The 21,096-nt window shown below is 42.1% G+C and overlaps 1 protein-coding gene across 15 annotated transcripts in view; it reads right to left on the reverse strand.

Moving 5' to 3' along the window:
- The window catches only part of RBMS1 (RNA binding motif single stranded interacting protein 1), a 214,109-nt gene that overhangs the window by 16,204 nt on the left and 176,809 nt on the right, over nt 1-21,096 (reverse strand). For all 15 annotated transcript variants that reach the window (XM_025471075.3, XM_025471079.3, XM_025471076.3 and 12 more), the window contains 2 exons: nt 13,735-13,892; nt 11,629-11,708 (listed from right to left, as the gene is read on the reverse strand). In XM_025471075.3, the coding sequence (XP_025326860.1) occupies nt 11,629-11,708; nt 13,735-13,892 (238 nt within the window). The remainder of the gene's footprint in view (nt 1-11,628; nt 11,709-13,734; nt 13,893-21,096) is intronic.

Below are 21,096 nucleotides of genomic sequence, written 5' to 3' on the forward strand. Positions count from 1 at the left end.
GCCATTTTCCTCCATTAGCATCACTGCTTCCAGAGAAAGAAGGCAACCAGGTTGGACACTCTCCGTAAGTTCACTACAGGCTGCCGCGCCGGGGAGCTGTGAACAAAAGCATTTAGGCAGCAATCCCTGGGAGCATAAAGCTCCACATATGCTCAAAGGCCACATGCCCTGTCTGTGGTAAGGTGCTGGCAATACATTATCATTTTTCTAGACTATGTGCTGTCAAAAAAAAAAAAAAAAAAAAGCCATTTCGTGTAACAATAAAGCCTGCTAAAAACATAGAATGATGCAGTAAATATCAAGTGAGCAATGACATGTTTGCAAATAGATTATTCAAAATGAAACAAATGGAAAAGGATGTAGCTGAATCTTTCAAGAACTACATTTACTCCATGCTGTCATTAAGATATTTTTCTCCCCCTGAAAGCAAAAAGGTAAGTACTTAAAACAGTTTGATATTGGCAGGTATCCATATCTTAGGAAAACAAATTTCTTTTTTTAAAAATAATTATCACCAGGGGTGCCTGGGTGGTGCAAGGAGGTTAGGCGTCCAACTTATGGTTTCAGCTCAGGTTGTAATCTCTCAGGGTAGTGGGATCAAGCACCACGTCAGGCTCTGTGCTAAGTGCAGAGCCTGCTTGAGATTTTCTCTCCTTCTTCCTCTGCCCCTCCCACTGATGCTCGGTCTCTCAGATAAAGAAATAAATCTTAAAAAAATGTAAAAAGAATTACAACCATTAGAAATGAAGAGATTTTTTTTTACATAGTCATTGGCTCCTTGTTTTAGGGAAATGGGAGTGCCCCCAGTACTCCACGTGAGGCAAAATAAAATTTTAAAAGCTTCTTTCCTCTGTTAAAATTCTCTCTGGTCTATTTAGCAGTTTCAACTCAACAGTTTATTGAGTGCCTACTGTGTGCAAGGTATAGTGTTAAGAACTAGGGATATGGTCATGGATAAAATAGGGTCTTATTTCATTTTGCAAACTAATGGGAGGGAGAGTGTACAAAATCTTATGAAAGCCCATTTAGCTATTTATGAGACAGAGCACTGTTTTGAGAGATGCCTGTTGTTAATAAAAATGCCACCCAGAAGTGAAATACTTCTGATATTGAAAGGGCTGCATTTCTTTTACAGGGTACCTGGTATTTCATGTACCTGGATGACATTATGTGACGTTCATCACTGTAAGTTCTTGATATCTGATTTAGTACACGAGGTGTATCATGTGCTCCAGGAAACAGCTATGTGAAGACTTCTTTAAGATTATCTATGTTACCATCAAGCTGAGCAAGGGTTAGAGGATTTCAGATTTCTGAATTGAAAACAAACAAATACACCCAGATCTGTGTCATGGCTCACTTATTTTTAAGTATGTGGGAGATTGCTTATTTGATTAGCATATCCTGTGGCTTATTTCAAACCAGACCAAAAGTCTCTAGGAGTTTGTGTTTTGAAGCCTAACACACAGGGTCCAGGTCGAAGGCTGGGAGATGCATGGGATGCCAGCTTGTTCTACACATCAGATCCTTCAGCTGGCCGCCTTGGCTGTTCTTTTTAGAAGGGAGATGATGATGAAGAAGGCTGACACGCAGAAAAAGAAGTGCCATAAATACTAGTAGATAGGACTCTGATCAAGTAAATTTGGGTGTATTAACTTCAAAAAACCAACATGTAACAGTCAACCCTTATCTCCTATATGGTCAATTTTCTATACCAGCAATTCTTTTTTAAATTTTTTTTTCAAGATTCCATTTATTTATTCATGAGAGACACAGAGAGAGAGGCAGAGACAAAGGCAGAGGGAGAAGCAGGCTCCATGCAGAGCGCTCGACGTGGGACTCGATCCCGGGACTCCAGGTTCACGCCCTGGGCCAAAGGCAGGCACCAAACTGCTGAGCCACCCAGGGATCCCCTACACAATTCATTACCTTGTTGTGCAAAACTAGTAATTGCTGAGTCCCAACAAATGACTTGTGACTCAAGATATATTCTACTTAGGTGATATAAAAATTCTAATTACCCACAATCAATTGATTTTGCCATCTATCCAGAGCATTCTCAGTTGAATCTCCCCTTAATTAATCACCACCTTTTGGGGTTCTAAACGGTGTGCCTCAAATGTCTTGTGAGATCTCTCAGGTTATTTTCTCTTCCTTATTCCTCAAGACAGAAAAGTTACTTTCTTGTTCATCAGATCCAACAGGAACATGTAATTCCAAAAGCTTAACTACTGTAGTGTAATCTTCAGCAGACAATGCCACAAATGCAAACGTTGATCTGATATATATATTTTTTTAATTTTTATTTATTCATGATAGGCACACAGTGAGAGAGAGAGAGGCAGAGACACAGGCAGAGGGAGAAGCAGGCTCCACGCACCGGGAGCCTGACGTGGGATTCGATCCCGGATCTCCAGGATCGCGCCCTGGGCCAAAGGCAGGCGCCAAACCGCTGCGCCACCCAGGGATCCCTGATCTGATATTTTTTGGCACCTCTTGAGAGCCATCTGAAGTAATTGCACTGTCGGGAATCCACTGAACGTGCCCTCAACAGAGCTTTGTGAGTGGGATGATCTTTCGCAATGCCTGATTTTGTGGCACTAACAATCCCTTGTTAGGGACTATAAGCTTATATGGGTGATGCCTGTGCTGATTCACTTCACATCTCGACCAAACAGCTTGCTGACCTATCTTCTAAAGCTCAAAATCTGTCATTATTTAGGCTCGAATGTCTTCCCTTGCTATCCACACTCAGAATCACTTCTAGAATGCCTGCTCCAAACACTGTAGCTCATAATTTGACCTCCTGGAAGTCTTCCTTGCCATCTAATCAAATGGCTCTGAGGACTAGAGTTCTCTGTAGTTTGTGAGAGTGGTGGACCTTTTCCTGTGTTCTAACAGCTGGAGAAACTGCTACTTCCAAACTCCCATTTTTCTAGTTAAGCAGTATTTATCCTAATCAACATTCTGTAAAACGTGAACTGCCCTCGATAGAAGCTTTTCCATCAGTTGTGGAAAACCAGCCCACTCAGCAACTGTAATTAGCTTTCTTTCTGATAATGTTGCCTACTTTCAAAATTCCTCAACTAGCAACATGCATGGAACTATCTGGGGCTCTTCCTTTAAGAATTTCGTTGTAGGGATCCAATACATTTCATCCATTTTGTGTGTGCACGACACCACTTCCTTTTAGCATCCTCTTTGTTTCTAATCCTGCTGCCCTGTCCAACCACCACATAGAGCTACAGCTTTTCTTCACAGGCGTATGTCCTCTCCAACTTTCCTGATCCTTATACAGTGGCTCCACCTCCTACTCAGCTTTACCTACCAGTATAAAAATGATTTAACATTAAAATCAAGTTAAATAAGAAAACAAAAATATCCTTCCTCAACACTCCAACTTAGATGTTTTAATGTTCTATATTTACTGCTTTTCTCAGTCTACGTTTTTCATATCTGCAATGATAGGTCTTCCTCCCCCCCCCCCCCCCCCACTGTTTACATTGTGGACTTTCCCTATTTTGGTACAGAATCATTTTTTTAAAAGTGGTTACATAAGGTTCTTCTTCTTCTTTTTTTTTTTTTTTAAGATTTTATTTGAGAGACCAAGAGAACATGAGCAGGGGGAGGGGCAGAGGGAGTGAGAAGCAGCCTCGCCACTGAGCAGGGAGCACGAGGTGGGGCTCGATCCCAGAATCCCGATCCAGGGTCTGGAATCATGACCTGAGCCGAAGGCAGACACTCAATTCACTGAGCCATTCAGGCGCCCCAGTTACATAAGGTTCTATTTGAAATGGGATTATGTATAGTTTCTTTGTTATTATAACTAACACTGTATGAACATCTGTGTGTATATCTTATTTATCTTTTTAATCCCAGTGCCAACTGCTAAATTGGTGGTCAGATTGTATGGTAATTAGAACACTGGCTCTAGACTAGTCTCCCTGGTTTGAAATTTGGCTTTGCCATTTATTACTTTGTGACTCCAGGCAAGTTATTCAATGTCTGGGGTTTCATAATCTGTGGAATGGGGATAGTAGTTGTAGTTAATGCAGAGGGCTGTTGCAATTAACATATATAAAGTGTTCAGAACAGCTCAATGCACATTAGCTATTGTTATACTATGATAACAGGAGGAACTCAAATTTTTGAATTATGGTTCTTCCTCTTGCCTTTGAATTATTAAGATAAATTCTCAGGAGAGGAACTTCTGGTTTATAAAAGTTATAAACAGTTTTAGAGACTGGCCTGTTTTTCATGGAATTTGATTTTGTGAGATTTTAACAAGCTGGCTAGGGTTGCCGCCTTGGCTTCACATACAGTGAAGAAATGTGCAAGTTGTAGTTAAGGGTGAAGTTACTGGCAACCGCCTTTCAGAAAACAGTTTCATGGTACACTTACATCTCCCACCCAAGGTCCTTATGCTTTAATAAAATTTTACTCTGCTATTTATTGTTCCTTCCCGGCAGAACCTGATAGTGAAAAGGTGTAAAACCGATTCGAGGAAACTGCTGTAGGCTGGGTGTGAGCGACGGTGATAACACCTGCCCAAAGGCAGCCCCAGCATAAGGTGGGCAAGGCGCTCCAAGCATCTCAGGCTAAAACGTGGCATATTTCTAGTTGTGATCCCTCGTTACTTTTTAAATAGTAGACTTACCCTCCTTGGTAGAGAATGAGTTTGAGTTTTAGATCTGTAAGACAGCCCTTTCCCCACTGGCCACCCAAGAATGTTTGAGCACTTTTGCTCTCATGGCTGCTTTCAGTGCAGCCCTTGGAGCATCCATCTCAACAGGACTCCCATTTAGACTCTGCTCTATGTACATACTGGGCAAGGGAGACAGGAACACATCACAATTCAAAGGTGTGATCACATCATCCTAAAGGTACCAGGAGCACCACACATGTCTTCAAGCATTTCTTTTATCATAGAGCTGCCAAATATTTTTTATAGAGTAACAGTGCTGAAGACAAACACTCAGGGAACAAGAGAGACAATAAACACCCTTGCAAGATTCCCAGCCTTTTTGCTAGAGTCAGTTTTTCCTCTAAATGTTACCGTTTCTGCCTCCTGGCATAGGACAATGCCCTAATATCACCACCTATAGACAGAGTTATAAAATGTGTGTAAGAGCAGTTTTCAAGCCCTGCTGGGCATACACCCAGTCTGAAAAGTCAGAGTAACACAGAAAACAGATGTAAAACAAGCTAAGGTCTTTGGACAGAGTTGGCTAGCAGTCATGCACTTCACTGGAGCTCCTCCGTGACAGACGAAGCTTTGGGCTGGGGTGGAATGATACTAGCACAATACCAAGAATCTAATGGCTCACAGATCCAATGATTAGATACATTTTCTTTTTAAAAACTCTGCTTTTAGCACATAGGAACTTATTCAGTCCATTAATGTCACGGAGAGGTCCAGAAACAAAGATGGATAATCACACTGCCTCGTGTAATACTGAACACACATGTGAACTTTGTCCACAATCTGTGTGTGCGTGTGTGTGCACATGAGTGTGCACATAGGTGCCTGCCTCCGACATAGGCAAAGAGAGCAAGCAGCTCTAGGATAGTTCCAGCTAACATGCCAATGTGCATTAATTAGTCTTTTTAAGAGATTGTACTCTTTCAGCAGGTATAGGAAAAGCATTTTTTAGAAAAAACCCTGAATCATAACCATGAGTGACTGTTTTTTTTTTTGTTTGTTTTTTGTTTTTTTTGCCTTGGGCATGTCTCATATTTTGGACATCTGTTCTATATAAAACTTCCCATCCCTTGTTTCAAACATTCACTGTGTGGGAAATCACCACCCTATTTCTCCATGATAGAATTTTTATCAAGCAAATACTATTATTTTAAACCTCTATGGAATTCACCTAGATTGTTTTACAAAGTAGTCATTGGTTCTTTTATCCTGATTGGGGACCTTCCAAGCAAATCTGATTTACTGCAAACCAGCTAGCACTCAAAAGCAAGATAAAAACCAAGATAAATCCAAATAAAGGATAATGCTTCAACATTTTCAGGGGAAAATGAGACTGGATGGGAAAGGACAGAAGGAATGGCCTCATGAGTAATTTTTTTTCCAACACAAACCATTACGTGTATTTAAGGAAGATTCTGTCAGAAGATAAAGCCTCTCTGAAAATATGGTAACATCAGACATAAAAGCACAAGATTTTAAAAAAGCAATTTCAGAAAACAGATTGCATTAAAAACTGTGATGTGGATTTTCAGAGAGCTATAAACATGTATGACATTACGTACCATGCCCCAGGTCAGGGTGGAGTATGCTGGCATGGGGGAACCCAGACATATTATTCTGGTATGAAAAGAGCATGTTGGCAGGAGGGTGGGTGGCACTTGAGAAGTAACAACTCATGTGCAGACCTGACCTCCTGCTCAGCCATTTAGAGACTTTCCTAAGACTGTTAGAGTTAAGTTCACTGTTCAGTTTAACTTTCATAAAGTATCTTTTGGGGAGCCTATCTAATGTGGGTTTCTCTTCTGTACTTGGCTCCAATGTCACAGGCAAATTGCCAGTCGTGCAAGAATCGGAATACTCTGACAGAAACCATCCTGGATAATTCTGCTTATGCCAGCTAAACAACTTGCATCATTGACAAAACCATCCTCTGACTCTATTTATGAAATGTTATGTCTGCTTAGCAATGAACCTACATTATTTAAAGTAGAGGCTCATTCAATTTACCCCTGCCTGACAATATTTTTGTTTTGCATCTGGTTCTACTGAAAGGAATATATACATTCCATGAAGAAACCTATGGTATGGCGTAGCCAGTTAGGGAATTTGAGAGAACAGCATTTAATAAACAGACTGGTATTTAAAGAATATTCTCATATTATGTGTACAAAAAAGGAGGAAAATCCAGAGAAGTTGAACTGTTTCAAATTCTACTGCAGTGCCCAAATCCACTTGGGACTTATTTTGGGGAAAAGTTGAGTTCCCTAGAACAGTGTGCTTCCAGGGCCCGCGCTACACATTTCAAACCCCTGCTGAAAGGCGGTTCAGACTTGCTTATATGCAAAGAAGTATCCAGATAAACCCTCAAAATAGCCACGATTTTTGTGATGAGCCCTACATGAAAAATGCTCTTAGAAACCACTTGGTAACCTCTGTTGTTCTAGGGCGACACAGGCTTTCTGTGCCTAGCACAAAATTAAAAATAAACCACAGCTTCTACTGCCAAAGAAACTGCAGTGTAGCTGGGAACACTAAAACATAGACAAAATCATGAAACATTAGAAAATGGTATAAAATTAAGCTCTGCTTCAGAACAAAGAGAACGGCTTGACAGCAACCCCCACCCCTGCCCCAAGCAGCGATCCTCTTGAGGCAGAAGGAATCTGTTTCTCACACGCCAGCTGACACTTGGCACGACTTGGAAGAAACTATTCTCTACTAGTTGCAAAGGTACAGAGAATCCTACAATCATTTCCATGTGGTTTGGAAATCAAGGTCTCTTTTTCCTTGAATGGGAATGACCAATAGTCTTTAAACCCACTTCAAAGAAAACAATTAAATGATACAACCATGAAATCCTTTGGAGGAAAAAGGAGACTGTCCAACCTCGATCTGTGACACCCCGAGATCGACCTCATTCAGGAAACTGCTAGATGTTAGCTCATCTCAGGCCGATGATGGAACATCACAACGATTACGTGCAGGAATGTTGTTCCTTCTCGAACTCTCTTTGCCGTACATATAAATGAGCTAATAATTACAGCGGTCACTGGTGGGTGCCCGAGCCGCCCTCCCAAGGGTCTGGTACGGTGGGGTCCTGACACAGATAAACGGGCAAGTACGGAGAGCACACCAGCACTCAGCTGCGTGCAGGTGTTAACCTCTGGAGGCCCCGCAGGGCAGCTTCTATCGAAAGCTCCCATGTGTTAAATTTCTCTCTTGCCTTTACTTGGTTGGAGGATAAGAACATCGTCTTTTATTTTCTTTCAACTCAAGGGCTGTTGACAGGAGAAACAAAAATAACTTAAAAAAACAAAAAGGGAGCTCTTGCACAAAAGTTGGTTCCTCGGGACAGCGTACTTCCAGGCCTTTTATTTGATGACCCAAACCTGTGCCTGCCGGCAGCTCAAGCTCATGCGCAGGCCTGCAAACCCTGCGCTGTCAGGTTTCCGGGTTTGGACACGGAGCACGGTCTGAGCTATGACGCACGCTGATGGACAGAGGCTCTTCTAGGAAATGAGACTCAACGGATGCAGAGAACCGAAGTAAGTCCCCCATCGTAACCATCAGCCCTGCAGTTAGGGACGCAACTCTGGAATTGCAGCGGGATAACGGCACGAGTTGCACGCGGGCAGCCCCGCCACGGGGTCCGCCGCCAGCGTGCCTGGTGGGAACTCGGGGTCCAGTGTGTTCCGGGTGCGTGTGCAGGGAAACTCAGACAAGAGTGACAGGCGTCCAGTGTCTAGGGCTGCCGTGCTCTGCTGGGGTGGAGAGAGAAAGGGGGCGAAGTTCCTGCCTTCGAGGAGCTCCCGGCCTAGTGAACGCACGGGAACCCTGGGTGCTGGGGTACAGCCGGGGTCCTCGGGGTGCCTCGTGCGTGCACAGGGACCTTGCCGCGGCCCCGGGGGGTGAGGGCTGCGGGGCCGGTGCGGGCGGCACCCGAGGGCAGGCGAGGCCCTGTCACCGCTGGCCTCCCCGTCGTTCCCGGGGCCTGGGGTTTTCCTCTGCAGGAGGAGGGGGCCTTTCAGCAGGAAGGGGACACAGAGGTCTGCCGCTTGGGGACTGGCCGCCGCAGGGAGGCAGCTGGGAGGAGGCTAGCCGGCCTCAGGCCTTGGCGGGCGAGCAGCGCGCGGGGAGGGAGGCGGGGGGGGGGGGGGCTCCCCGAGGTTACCTGGGTGGGGGAGCCCGGGGCTCGGGCCTGAGTTTCCGGCAGTCGGGGCCGCGGGGTGACGGGAGGGACGGAGGGGAGGCCAGGCTGCGACGCTGGCGGCCCCTCGGCCCCTCAGCCGTGGGCCAGACGGGGAACTCAGGGGGACGGCGACAGACAAACAAGGAGAGGACGCAAGAGCCAAGTCCACGAACGAGGAGGAATTAATGCAGGACACGAAGAAAATAGAGACGCCAAACAGAAGTCAGGGGAGGATGCGGTGCAAGGACGGGAAGGGACCGGCGGCTCCGCACAGCAGACACGCAGCATCGAGACAGGAGCCTCCACGCTGCATAACCAGCAAGTAAGAAGGGTGAATCGGGTCCCCCCCAACCCCACCCCAGGCCAAACACCTAGAGTCCTAACCTCAGTGACTCATGAGGGCACAATAGGACCTTATTTACAAACAGGGTCTTTAAAGTTAAAAAGAGGTCATTAGGGTGGTCTCTGATGGAATGACTAGCGTCCTGGTTAAAAAAAGAAAGGGGGGGATGTGGACATGGGAGACATGCATGCATGGAGGAAGATGGATGTCTTCCCCCTGTTTTTTTTTTTTTTTTTTTTGACTTATAAACAACAACACTTTATTCCTTGCAGTTCTAGAGGCTGAAAATCAGAGATCAGGGTAACGCACAGTAGGGGTCCAGTGAAGGCCCTCTTCCGGGTTACAGACTGCCAACTTCTGGTTAGATACTTATATGATGAAAAGAGAAATAAAGAGCTCTCTGGGGGTATGGGTCCTACTCCTGAGTGCTCCACTCTCATGACCTAATTGCCTCCCAAAGGCCCCATCTCCCAATACCATCACATTGAGGATTTCAACATATGAATGACGGGGTTGGAAAATACAAACATTCAGTCCATTGCAATGGTCTACAGGGGATTTGTTACAATGTTAAAAATGACTATAACTAATATATGTGAAATATTATTGGAACCCAATATTAACTAATTTATTCATTCTACTACATTTTATTTAATGATGGTTAGGTCTCCTGAGCACTATCAACAATATTGCCATGATATAATAAAACAAACACTTGAAAGTGAAAAAAAAAAAAAAAAGTGAGGGAGTGAGGGAACACAAGGAGAGGGTGCCCACTGACAAGCCAAAGATGGAGGAGCCTGGAACAGATTTTCCCTCCATCCCTGCTGACACCATCGTCTTGGAACTTGAGCATCCAGGACCGAGGCACCACATTTCTCTTGTCCAAGCCACCCAGTTCGTGGTACTTTGTCATGACAGCCCAGGAGACTAATACAGTTTACCATGTGAGACACAAGGAGAAGTCAGGCTGGGGAGGGCTGAGGAGTCAACGGAAGGCAGAAAGGGGGACTACGCTTTTCATTTAAAAAGTTTACGTGAGAAGGGGCTAGAGAGGAACACAGTGCTTTGTTTTAGTTTCAAGATCACAGAGACATGAGTGATCTCAAATGCAAATGTGTAGATTTTTCTAGGAAATTATTTGAAATTGAAAATGTATTGGCATAAATTAGTTCACAGTTTGGTTCACCGTATTCTGTGATTTTAAAAACGTCTATTGTAGTTACAGTCACAATTTTTGTTCCTAGAATTGTTTGTGTGTTTTCTTGCATTTCTCCACCAATGAGTCATGCCAGAGATCTGTTATTAATTGAAAATAAAGGTTATGGTTTTATTGGGGGAAAAAAAAGAATGAACAGCAATAGAAATATGAAATTATAAGGGAGGGAGGGGATAACTGGCAGAGAAAGGTCCTGATGGGATGCAATCAAAACAACAGCTTGGAACCCCTTGTCCTTGAGACTTTAGGGAAGAAGGAGGGCAAGAACGGGGGTGGGTGTGGTCTCCTTGTTGGGAGGAAGCAGGAAGTTGATGGTATTTCCGCTGGGTGATCTCAATTTTACTCATCAAGTGAGAAGTGAAGTCATTTGCTTAGAGTTGAGAGGGGGCTAAGGGAGAACTGAGCAGGCTGGGGGAGACTACAGGCAGGGAGGGATGAGAAAGCAGAGCGAGGACTGGTGATGTAGAAGGTCCAGTCAAGCTGTCAACACCTTTACCTGCCTGGATGTAACAGGAGTGGAGAAGGTGGCCTGCTGCAGAATTAAATCCAAGTTTGGTATCCTGTGAAGCGTGTATGAAAAAGGTATGGGGTACAAGACAAGTGAGCATACTGCTAAAATGGAGACCAGATTTAGTGGGGATGGCAAAGAGGTAAAGGACCCCTCTGAATTTCGGATCAGCTTCAACGGGAGCCAGAATGAGTGTGATCTGGGAATGAAAAGCTCCTGAGGTGTGGTCATGACAACATGAGGCAAGTGGTTACAATGGGATGGACAGATGGCTCATAGGGACTGAGGCCCTGTAAGGGGTACAGGGTAACATATGCTGAGATCTTCCTCAAGAAAGGCAGGAGCTGTGGTGGAGAGTACCATGGTCCTCAATGGACAAAGACTACAGGACAGAAGGTGTACTGAGGATGGTGGATGGGTGGGGGAGGCGGGGTAGAGGTTGGCCTGGTGCATCGGAGGAGGAGCTTCTGAAAGCCTTACAAGTCAGACTCACCCCTCCCACTGGGATGGCTTTGGTTCATATTTAAACACCCAATGTCTGGGAGAAGTGCATTTTCAAGTCTTATTTGTGAACCAGAGAAATGGATTTTACTTGATACATCAAGTAATAAAATTATACATATATTACATAAAAGATTACTGATAAAATTTTAGACAAACAACATACCAGAAACTCCAGGTGGTGTCTTAATGAATTTTCCATTAAAATGACCAATAACGGCTTCACACTTTTCTGTTGATTCCATCCTATTTAACCATCAAAATAAAACACATATTTAGAGATCCGTTAGTTTCAGATTTTTTGTGCATGTGAATACATTCTTACAGGCTTATTGGATACAAATGAAACCTAGCAAAAATGTGAATAAGAAAAAGTAGGTTTATCCTATCTTCCATCTGTTTTATGTGTACTTCTCTAATAAAATGAAAACTGATATCCACAGAGTATGCTCTGAATCATAAAAGAAATAAATTATATCCAAAGTGTTTAATATCAAACCTATCTAATGTGTGATTTTTTTTTCTACTTGCTGGAAAACTGGCATTCAACGCACAATAGCTCTGTTGGTCATGATATTGAATTAAAACAGAAATGCCAGTTCAAAATACTAGTTTACTTACTGCTGCTAGAATATGGGTCATTTTCAAGATGGTTTTTCTTTTTACATATTCACAAAAGGACAGGTTCAAAAGTCCTGATAAGAAGAACTGAAAATCACAAGACACTCCTTATGTGGTTTTTACATTAGCTTTAGGTATAAAATTAAGTTAGTGAAGTCAGTTATGTTACCTTCTTTGTCCTCCTGGCTTCAGAGGAGTAATTAAAGGATTGAGCCCAACTTTACAATTTATTTTACATCTGCAGGTGGCTAAAATCCTTTGAGAAACATTTCAGGGGAATTACATTATTTTGACTTATTATTATTTTTTTTTTAATTGGAAGAAACATTGAATAATCTATTCAGAAGGCACCACACTTCTGGACTACCCAGAGAGTTACATCTTGGTTTTTAATGGGTAGTAATAGTTTTAAAAAGCAATAGAACTTAATTGGGTTCCATCTCTGGATACAAAACTGAAACTACTTGATCTGCTTTCAGAACACCCACAGAGGCAATGATTTTTAGATGGTGCTGAGCTTTTCATTGTTTTCCCTGGATTCTTTTAAACAATGAAGTGTACACTGGAAATGCAAGTTCTGGTGATTTTCCACCTGTAGAAATTTTAGTTTTATTTTAAAATTATCTGGCCTAACAGAAAGAAAAATCAACTAAAAGCCAGAAGAACCAAGTACTAGACTCTGCTCCATTACTTGGCAGTCTGGTAACAATGGAAACATCTCTTCTTTGACTCCATTTTCTTATACCTAAACCAGTGAACAATGCTGCCTTTGTTGATTTCACAGGTCTGTGGGAGATGTGATTGTCATCAAAGAGGATGTTGTATAGGAGAATAAAATACCAGCAATTTTTTGTCCAAAATCAAAGTCAACACTTTAAAACACACAGACATTACCTCTACGGTATTAACAGGTTCTTAAATAATGGAAAATCAGTTTTTGTATATGGGCTTTCAGATTAGAACCATGTCAAAAATCAAAGCTCCTTTTGTTTGAGATTTTTCTTTTAGAAACAAAATTAACCATTACACTGAATAAAGTATCTTTTCCAGAAAGGAAAGGATAAAAATAAGTTGCAAGAAGTGAGGGCACTTTAGATAGATCTGTGACGTTTTATTTCTTAAAAAAAAAAAAAAAAAAAAAAAAAATTCTGAGGCAAAATGATAAAATGTTACAACTGGTATAATAATTGTGGTCAGATATGTGTCCTACCATTGTTGTACTCTCTGAATGTTTGAAATAATCTTATTCACTGACTTTATTTTTGATGAATCAAGTTTCCATCTAACGAGAAAAAAGCCATACAGATTTATTTATGAAATTCAAAAGCCTGTGGTTGTTATTTTTAAGAAGTTACAGGCATCCTGATCTAATTAATCAAAACATTAAAGGCAGATATTCTCAAAACTATAGCTCATGTGATATTTCCTTGGCCCAAGTCACCAAATATTTAGTGCCCTCAGGTTCAAGAATCCCAATGAACTTCCAAAAGATCTGAAAAAAAAATACAGTCGATATTTACACATTTAAATTCATGGTGCAACTGGCTCCCATAACTCTGGCTTAAATTCTCTCTTCTTGTTCAACTTTTCTTTTGCAGGAAACTTAGCAGAGCTATTGTCACTGATATAAGATAGAGAGGAGTGTGCTTACCTAGCAAAGCCAACACCACGACTTGTACCACTGGAATCACGTAGTATCCTTGTAGAAATAACTTGTCCAAATGGTTTGAGCATATTTTCAAGTTCTTGCTCATCCATGGACAGTGGCAAATTAGAAATATATAGGTTAGTAGGATCTTGTTCCTGTTGCTAAAACAGAACAGAGAATTCTCCATTAATTTCCAGTTGAAGTTGAAATACTGATGTTAACACATCTACTTTTACTGAGTCACTCACTCCACTCACTCTCTTTGCTCAGGTCCTTTCAGAGTGTTACCTAGGGTGAATGTGGGAGCTACAGAACACCCAAGTCGCTTTGCAAATGTGAAAACAGTGTCTGAAGCTTGGATGGTCTGTGCAGGTCAGACATGATTCCGCTGAGCCATTCTCAGCAGATTTGGAAGTGGAACCGCTGGCACGCGCTGTGGAGTTGGAAGAGGATGCCCTCACGGAACCACACTCTCAGCTGTTTGCAGCGCTCCCAAAATAACCAACCTCTCCTCCACTACTATTTTTAGGAGTCCATTTCAGGCACACTATTGCACAGAAGACTATTACTGTCAATAATTCAACCCAGAGACACACAACGGATTCCGGACCATGCCATTTACAGCCCAGTGGGACTTTGTCCCAGGTTCCCTCCTCTGCTCCATGGCAGGGTCCCTACTACTTACTTTTGAGCTGTGATCACCAATGGGGAAAGGACAGCCCAGAAATTAACAAAAACAAGTAAATTCAAAGTCATATAAAATGATAAACTCTAGGCGGAGCAAACTTTAGAATCTGCGTAAAGGTGAACCCAGGAGTAGGTAGGGGAAGGGAGCTTTGCTGAATCCTTGCTACTCAAAACATGATCCAGGGCCAGCAGTGATGGGATTACCTGCAAGCCCCTCCCAGACCAACTGGAATCAGAAGCTGCATTTTTAACAGGATTTCCAGGTAATTTATTTGCATATGAAAGCTCAAGAAGCAGAAATTAGATCATTCCCCACTCACCTTTCCTTTGCTGAGACAGAATTAGCTGAAACCAAAGATATACAACTGAATTTTCTGAGAAGATGGAACTGCTACGTGTATTTATTAAAAGTATGGTGTAAAATCATCAGAGAAAAAGCTATTTATATGACAACTGGAATATTTTCTGGCCAAGTCAAAATTCACTTCTGCAACTGTAAGATTAGAATACTCTTAATTCATTTTGTATCAGGCTTTCCTTTGATCTTATTAACCAACTGTATCTTTACATATTGAACTATGTCGGCTTATGATTTTTCTTTAATAAGCACTATTAGTGAAGTCATTAATTGATGTTTTAGTGTTAAGCAACAAAACAGCACAGTCATTCTAGTTTAGATTTCCAAAATGCACAGTACTTTAAAGATATATGTAAGGCATATGCATATTTGAATTATACAAAGTCTCTACTTTCAAATTTATCCTGCCATTAATTAAACCTTAAATGAAATCTGTCCTTTTATATAATCTGCAAGTAAAAGTGCATATTGACCTTTTGTACTATACTTACCTGGTAAGATTTAAAAAAGCAATCTGGTATCCTAGAAAATGACAAATGCCTTGGTATTCCAAAGCATTCAAGTTATCAAATCCAGAGAAACTATGGGCAAAAGGTATTGTCCCTTTGACCTCACACTTCTGACAGAGGGCAGCAGTAGTAATAACCCAGCCAGTCCCAAAGGGGTGCAGCAGAAGCTCCAGGCCAGGGTGTCCCTGGGGCTGGGGCATGGCAGTGGGAACAGATCCGAGAAAAAAATTAAAATTTTTCAACCGCTCAACAGTAAGCCAAATGCCTCATTAACCCTTCACAGACTGAACAAAATGTCAGCTCTCTTTGTTTTTAGCTGAAATTAGATCAGTTCAACATGGAATGGCTGATTATCTTATGCTGAACAAAATCTATCTTTATATCTTCAATGCATAAAAATTAGAAAGTGATCTAACAAATGCAAAACAGTAACAGATAAGGTGTTTGAAAATACAAGGAAAAGCAAAACTGTCTTAGTATTAAACTTTTCAAGTGCTTCTGAGGTAGAGAGGTAAAATCTCTCCTTATCTACATTTCACTCACTACCTCTGCCAAATTGACCCAATTAAGCCCACAGCTCTTTTGATTAGTCATCTACCCACCCAAGTCCCTGAAAGTTTCCTGTGGTGCAGAAGACTATTTGTTCCTCTGGAAGTCTGGTCCTTAACTGGCCAGTGCACACGGAATCCTTTCTCTCTGAAGGTGGGTGCCGATGGGCCCTGTAGCCTCATGCACTCAAATGGCACTTACAGGGCATCTCATACATTCCCAGACTTGCATAAAATAGCCTTGACTCCAGTCCTTTCCTCCAGCTGCTTACAGTTAAGTAGGAGACATAGAAGCACATGAATTAAGTGCTAGGGGAGAGGTGGGAGGATGGATGGAGCAGCTTGTGTTGGGAAGGCAGGGAAGAGTTTTCACAGGGTGTGGCACTGAGTCAAGACTTGAGAAACAAACAGCTGAGGCTGAAACCACATTGTGAAAGGATATCTATGGAGTTTGATTGTATTTTGTCAGTCACTGCTGCTGAAACTTTTCCACTTAAGTGTCGCTAACAGCAAGGACTATGTATACTGAGGAGTCAGCAGGCCAAGGCCAAGGCCAAGGTAGCCTTGCCAGAATGCACATTTTTTGAAAGCCTTGTGCTCTATCTCAAAAAACAAAAAAAAAAGTCATGTCACTTTCATAATCTACTCTCTATTTCGATGTTTTAATATAGAAATGATATTTCTGACCTCATACTTCCAAGTAATACTGATACTTCAGGGAGAGAAGCCAGGCTTATCCCGTGATTTCATGTTCTCTGATGGGGTGGGGGGGGGCAGGAGGAGGGAGGAACTGTAGTTAGAAAGCCACAGTCTGACAAATAAGGGGAGCTTTCGGAGGCATGGAAGCAAGGAAATGATATCATTAAACCTATCTTACGAGAAAAATCTCTGAATCATGCTTAGTCAGATTCAGAATAGAGCTGGGAACTCCCTAATTAAAAAGCATTAAAACCCTCCTTGGACAAAGATATGGCATAAAAAATGTTACGTTAAGAAACATACCATAAATATTGTGGGGCTTTCTTTTTAAGTCACAATTGTAACTATTAAATGACTAATATTTAAGAATGTTCAGAGGAGAATTTGTCATATGTGAAGTATTTTTAAAAGGGTTAACTATGTAGGTACAAAATACTTTCCAAATCTATGTTTTGGTTGCTTCTATGATTAAAATATTAATAAAATATTACATTCTTCAAAGTCTTGATTCAACTTGAAAGTTTACCAATGAAGAAAAAAATAAGTACTAAAATCAGAATCCAGAAAGAAACTGAGCTTTCAACCCATTCTTCAATAAAGAGTGAGCTAAAGTAGACTAAATACAAGTAAATATTTCCTATGATTTTAATGCATTTTTCCCCCCAACAACACCTCAGTCATTTAGGGCTTTTCATTTGGGATGACCTTTAAAGCTAATGTTATTTATTCTTCTTATTAAATGGTCAACTTATCCTGCAAATGTTGACTACAAAGTTGTAATAATTAAAAAGAAAAGGAAAGAAAAGAGAAGAGAAAAGAAGAAAGAAAGAAAGAAAGAAAGAAAGAAAGAAAGAAAGAAAGAAAGAAGAAGTAAAAAAAAAAAAAAAAAAAAAAAAAAAAAAGAAGAAGAAACTCCAAGCTGACAGCATTGGCCACAAAAATATCTAATCCCCAAAGTGTCCATGTATTCTAATTACCATACATTCATAGTGAATGGAATATATAATACTTTTAGTAACTAGGGGGTGGTTCTTGAATGTGGGTAATTTAGTTTCTTTAAAATCAGTGACAACCATAACTCTGTTTTATTACATACAATGTTATGTCTCAAAAAACAATTATTCTGTAAATTATGGGTGGCCAAACATAAAATGGGGCCAACAGGCCTCTTTATATCCATCCTTAGGCATGGAAAAGGTTCAATGGCTTCTCTAACAAGTAGAAAACTAGCTCCCACATTGGCCGTGAGAGGGATAAATGGCCGCTAATGTTCACTTGAGTAGAAAAGCAGGGCCCAGAGGTCCCGCGTGGTGTAAAGCACTCAGTCATCATCTGAAAGAAATTAACAAAAACCTCCCTGTGCATGTGGAATGGTTCCTAAAATGCAAGAAAGGGACTTGGCAGGAAGACCAGACATCTGTTTTCTCTTGTACTGAATAGGTTCACCAACCAGCCGATAGCTGCTTACATGCATGTGAATGCACACTGCCTGAAGCGCAGCAGACTCCATGTGGAAGTGGGATTAAATTCCTGCTTCTTTGATTACCTATTTACTGAAAAGAAATGTGCTAGCTTACCACCAGGCAAGTAACATATGATGATCTGGTGACTCCCAGCAGGCCTTAAGAGGCATCGCTGAAAGGCCTATAGAAGTCATTCTATTAGCAGGTATTACCAATGCTGATTTGAGTTTTAAGTCCTTTTAGCTTGGTATCTGAGTTTTGTTCTCTTTACAGGTTGAGTTTTCTGTTCTACAAACAAACACGTCAGAAACAAGGCCAAGTTTAACATAAATAGGAATGGCCTGGAGCCTTTGGGTAAACCTTTTGGTTAAGATTCATCAGGGTGCTCCATGGACAGAGCTCAGTAAATATAATTTTTAAACATCCCATTCTTAATTCTCAATATCTGCTCAAGTTAGGAAGAAAGTTTTTCTCTCAGTTAGTTGGCTTCTTTGGTCATCAACAAAACAAACATTTAGTATTTACTCTATGCTAGGTACCAAGAAAGGTACTGAAAGTTAACATATGAATAAGAAACAATTACTGCTGCTGAATGTTCTCCACTTGCAATTTTTCAATCCAGTTTGGGTATCTGTGGAGTCCTTTTTCAATCCAGGCAGTCAACGTGTCAAACAATATAATATTCTCCTTCACCCCAAACCTGAATCCATGCCCCCACCACCCTGCTGACTGCCCTAGTAGCATGCCCCTTAATTTTTTTCTAATTACATGAGAAAGCAAGCTTTTAATATGTTATGTGAATTTTCAAAACTTTATGTAGTATCCTGGTTAATTCCCTAGCAAAAAGTGGATGGCAATGGGTCCCTTATCACTCAATGTGGGAGACACACCTAAACTTCCTTTAAAAACTGTCTCCACAGAAGGTGTGTGCCAGGTGCTTCTTTATCCGGATGGCATAAAGGGGTTAAGTCAATTCCAGATTCTCAAATCCATGGTGCCATGGTACAGAACAACGGACCCTCTAGCATTTGAAATATTTTTTGTAACTTTAATGATATTATAAAAAAGAAATCAGGTCCAGGAAACTCACTCGTTCTACAGAGACCTAAAGAAATTCACAAAGTGCAGGAGATTGGCCCACTGCCAGCATCTCTGAACCTGTGTACCGTTCCTTCCCTACAGATGAAGTAGAAAGAGATCATTTTTCCTAGCCAATTTACAGTACCAAGTCTCCTAAGGAGGCCTCTGAACAGTGCTCATTATCAATCCACAGGAAAGTGGCATTCAGAGTGCACTGTTGACATGTTGGATGGGCCAATCTATACCCAGTCCAGTTTTGACTAAATGCAGTGTAGTCTTCAAAAACGGTGGATATTTCATAGACTATGCTGCTTAATATCAACGGCACTGAGCCGATGTCTAGGTAAGTGCTCTTAGGGTTGCTTTAAATAAGGCCTCTGCATTTGTAACAGGTTGTTAAAATAGCCCTCTTTCTAACCTTGTTTCAGCACAAGCCACAAAACAATGGTTGGCACTCCCACATTCCAGAGTGAGAAACCAGACCACCTAAAGAGCCGGCTGAGAACTAGTTTGGGATGCTTAGCTGACCACCCACCTCCGCTGTCTTTGAGAGACTGGAGAGGCTGAGAACGCACATGTATGTGGAGAGAAATGCTGATGTGTTCTGAGGCTCACCATGTGGGTTGCTCCCCTATTATTGCCAGTCAAGCCAGAGGTGCTTAAACACACCACTCAGGAGGCTTGCTCTGTGTTCCATGGAGCTCAGTGGATACAATGGATGGATGTCTGATTTTAGCCTGAGGAATCTAACAGGTCAAAGGCTGGCTGAAGGGGACTCTAAGTGTGGGTGGTAAGCACCTGCTCACCCATAGACAGTTGCCAAACATAGATCATGTGTGGGCCATGCAAGGTAGAATTAGCCCAGGGTTGTGTTAAATCCTTCCAAGAAGGCTGCTTGGGAGGGCAAGGAGGTCCCAGAAGAAAAGGGCTGAAGACAGACCCTTAAGTTTTCAGGAACTGAGGTATATATTCCTGTGGTTTCAAGGAGCCACAGGAGAAAGATCAATTAGGGGTGGTGGTGGCGGTGGTGTAAGAGATCTCTGAAAAATCTCTGAAGAATTCCATGAAGGAAAGCAGCAACTCTCTGGCCAGAGAAATCAATACCAGATTACACCACCGTCAGGTCAAGAAACTTTCCAGTCTTATACCAATGTTCCAAGGGGGGAGCGTTAGAAATCACAGCTATTCAGCTGATGGAAAAGCAAGAAAAACATAAGTTTGGGAAAGAGCAAAGAAACTGATCAAGCTCCCATCCCACTGTAGGCTTATTATGACTTAGAGCAGACCTAAGCTGGAAGAAGGGGGAAGCTTCAATGTGATATTCAAAATGTCATAAAAAACCGGGGTGCCTGGGTAGGTCACTTGGGTTAAGCAGCTGACTTCTGACTTTGGCTCAGGTCATTAACTCTGGGTCCTGGGATCAAGCCCCACATCCAGCTTCACACTCAGCAGGGAGTCTGCTTGAGATTCTCTCTCTCCGTCTCTCCCTGCACACTCCCTCTCTCAAATAAATCAATCTTAAAAAATTTTTTTCATCAAAAACAAACAACAAAAACTATCAGGACTGGACGTTTAAATTACAGGCATCACATATGTAACATCAGTAACTGTTGGGCTGGCAGGATCAAGGGGGATCGGGAAGCACCAACAAAATGGCGGTGGACCCTCCACCTTGTGGCCCCCACCTCAGAACTTTCCCGTCACCAGCAGACCGCCCGAGGACATGTCATCAGGGAGAGACTGGACCATGCAGGAAACTGTACTTTACCCAGACCCCATATAAGGGCATGGGCAGTTATTGCCCCAGGCTGATTCCACCAGTAATATGCCTAATGCCTATCACCCCCTGCACAGACATCCAACCCTTTCCCCCTCCCCTCTTAAAAAGCCCACTTGTGGGATCCCTCGGTGGCGCAGCGGTTTAGCGCCTGCCTTTGGCCCAGGGCGCGATCCTGGAGACCCGGGATCGAATCCCACGTCGGGCTCCCGGTGCATGGAGCCTGCTTCTCCCTCTGCTTCTC

Source organism: Canis lupus, chromosome 36, assembly GCF_003254725.2.
Source record: "Canis lupus dingo isolate Sandy chromosome 36, ASM325472v2, whole genome shotgun sequence".
NCBI classification, from domain to species: Eukaryota; Metazoa; Chordata; class Mammalia; order Carnivora; family Canidae; genus Canis; species Canis lupus.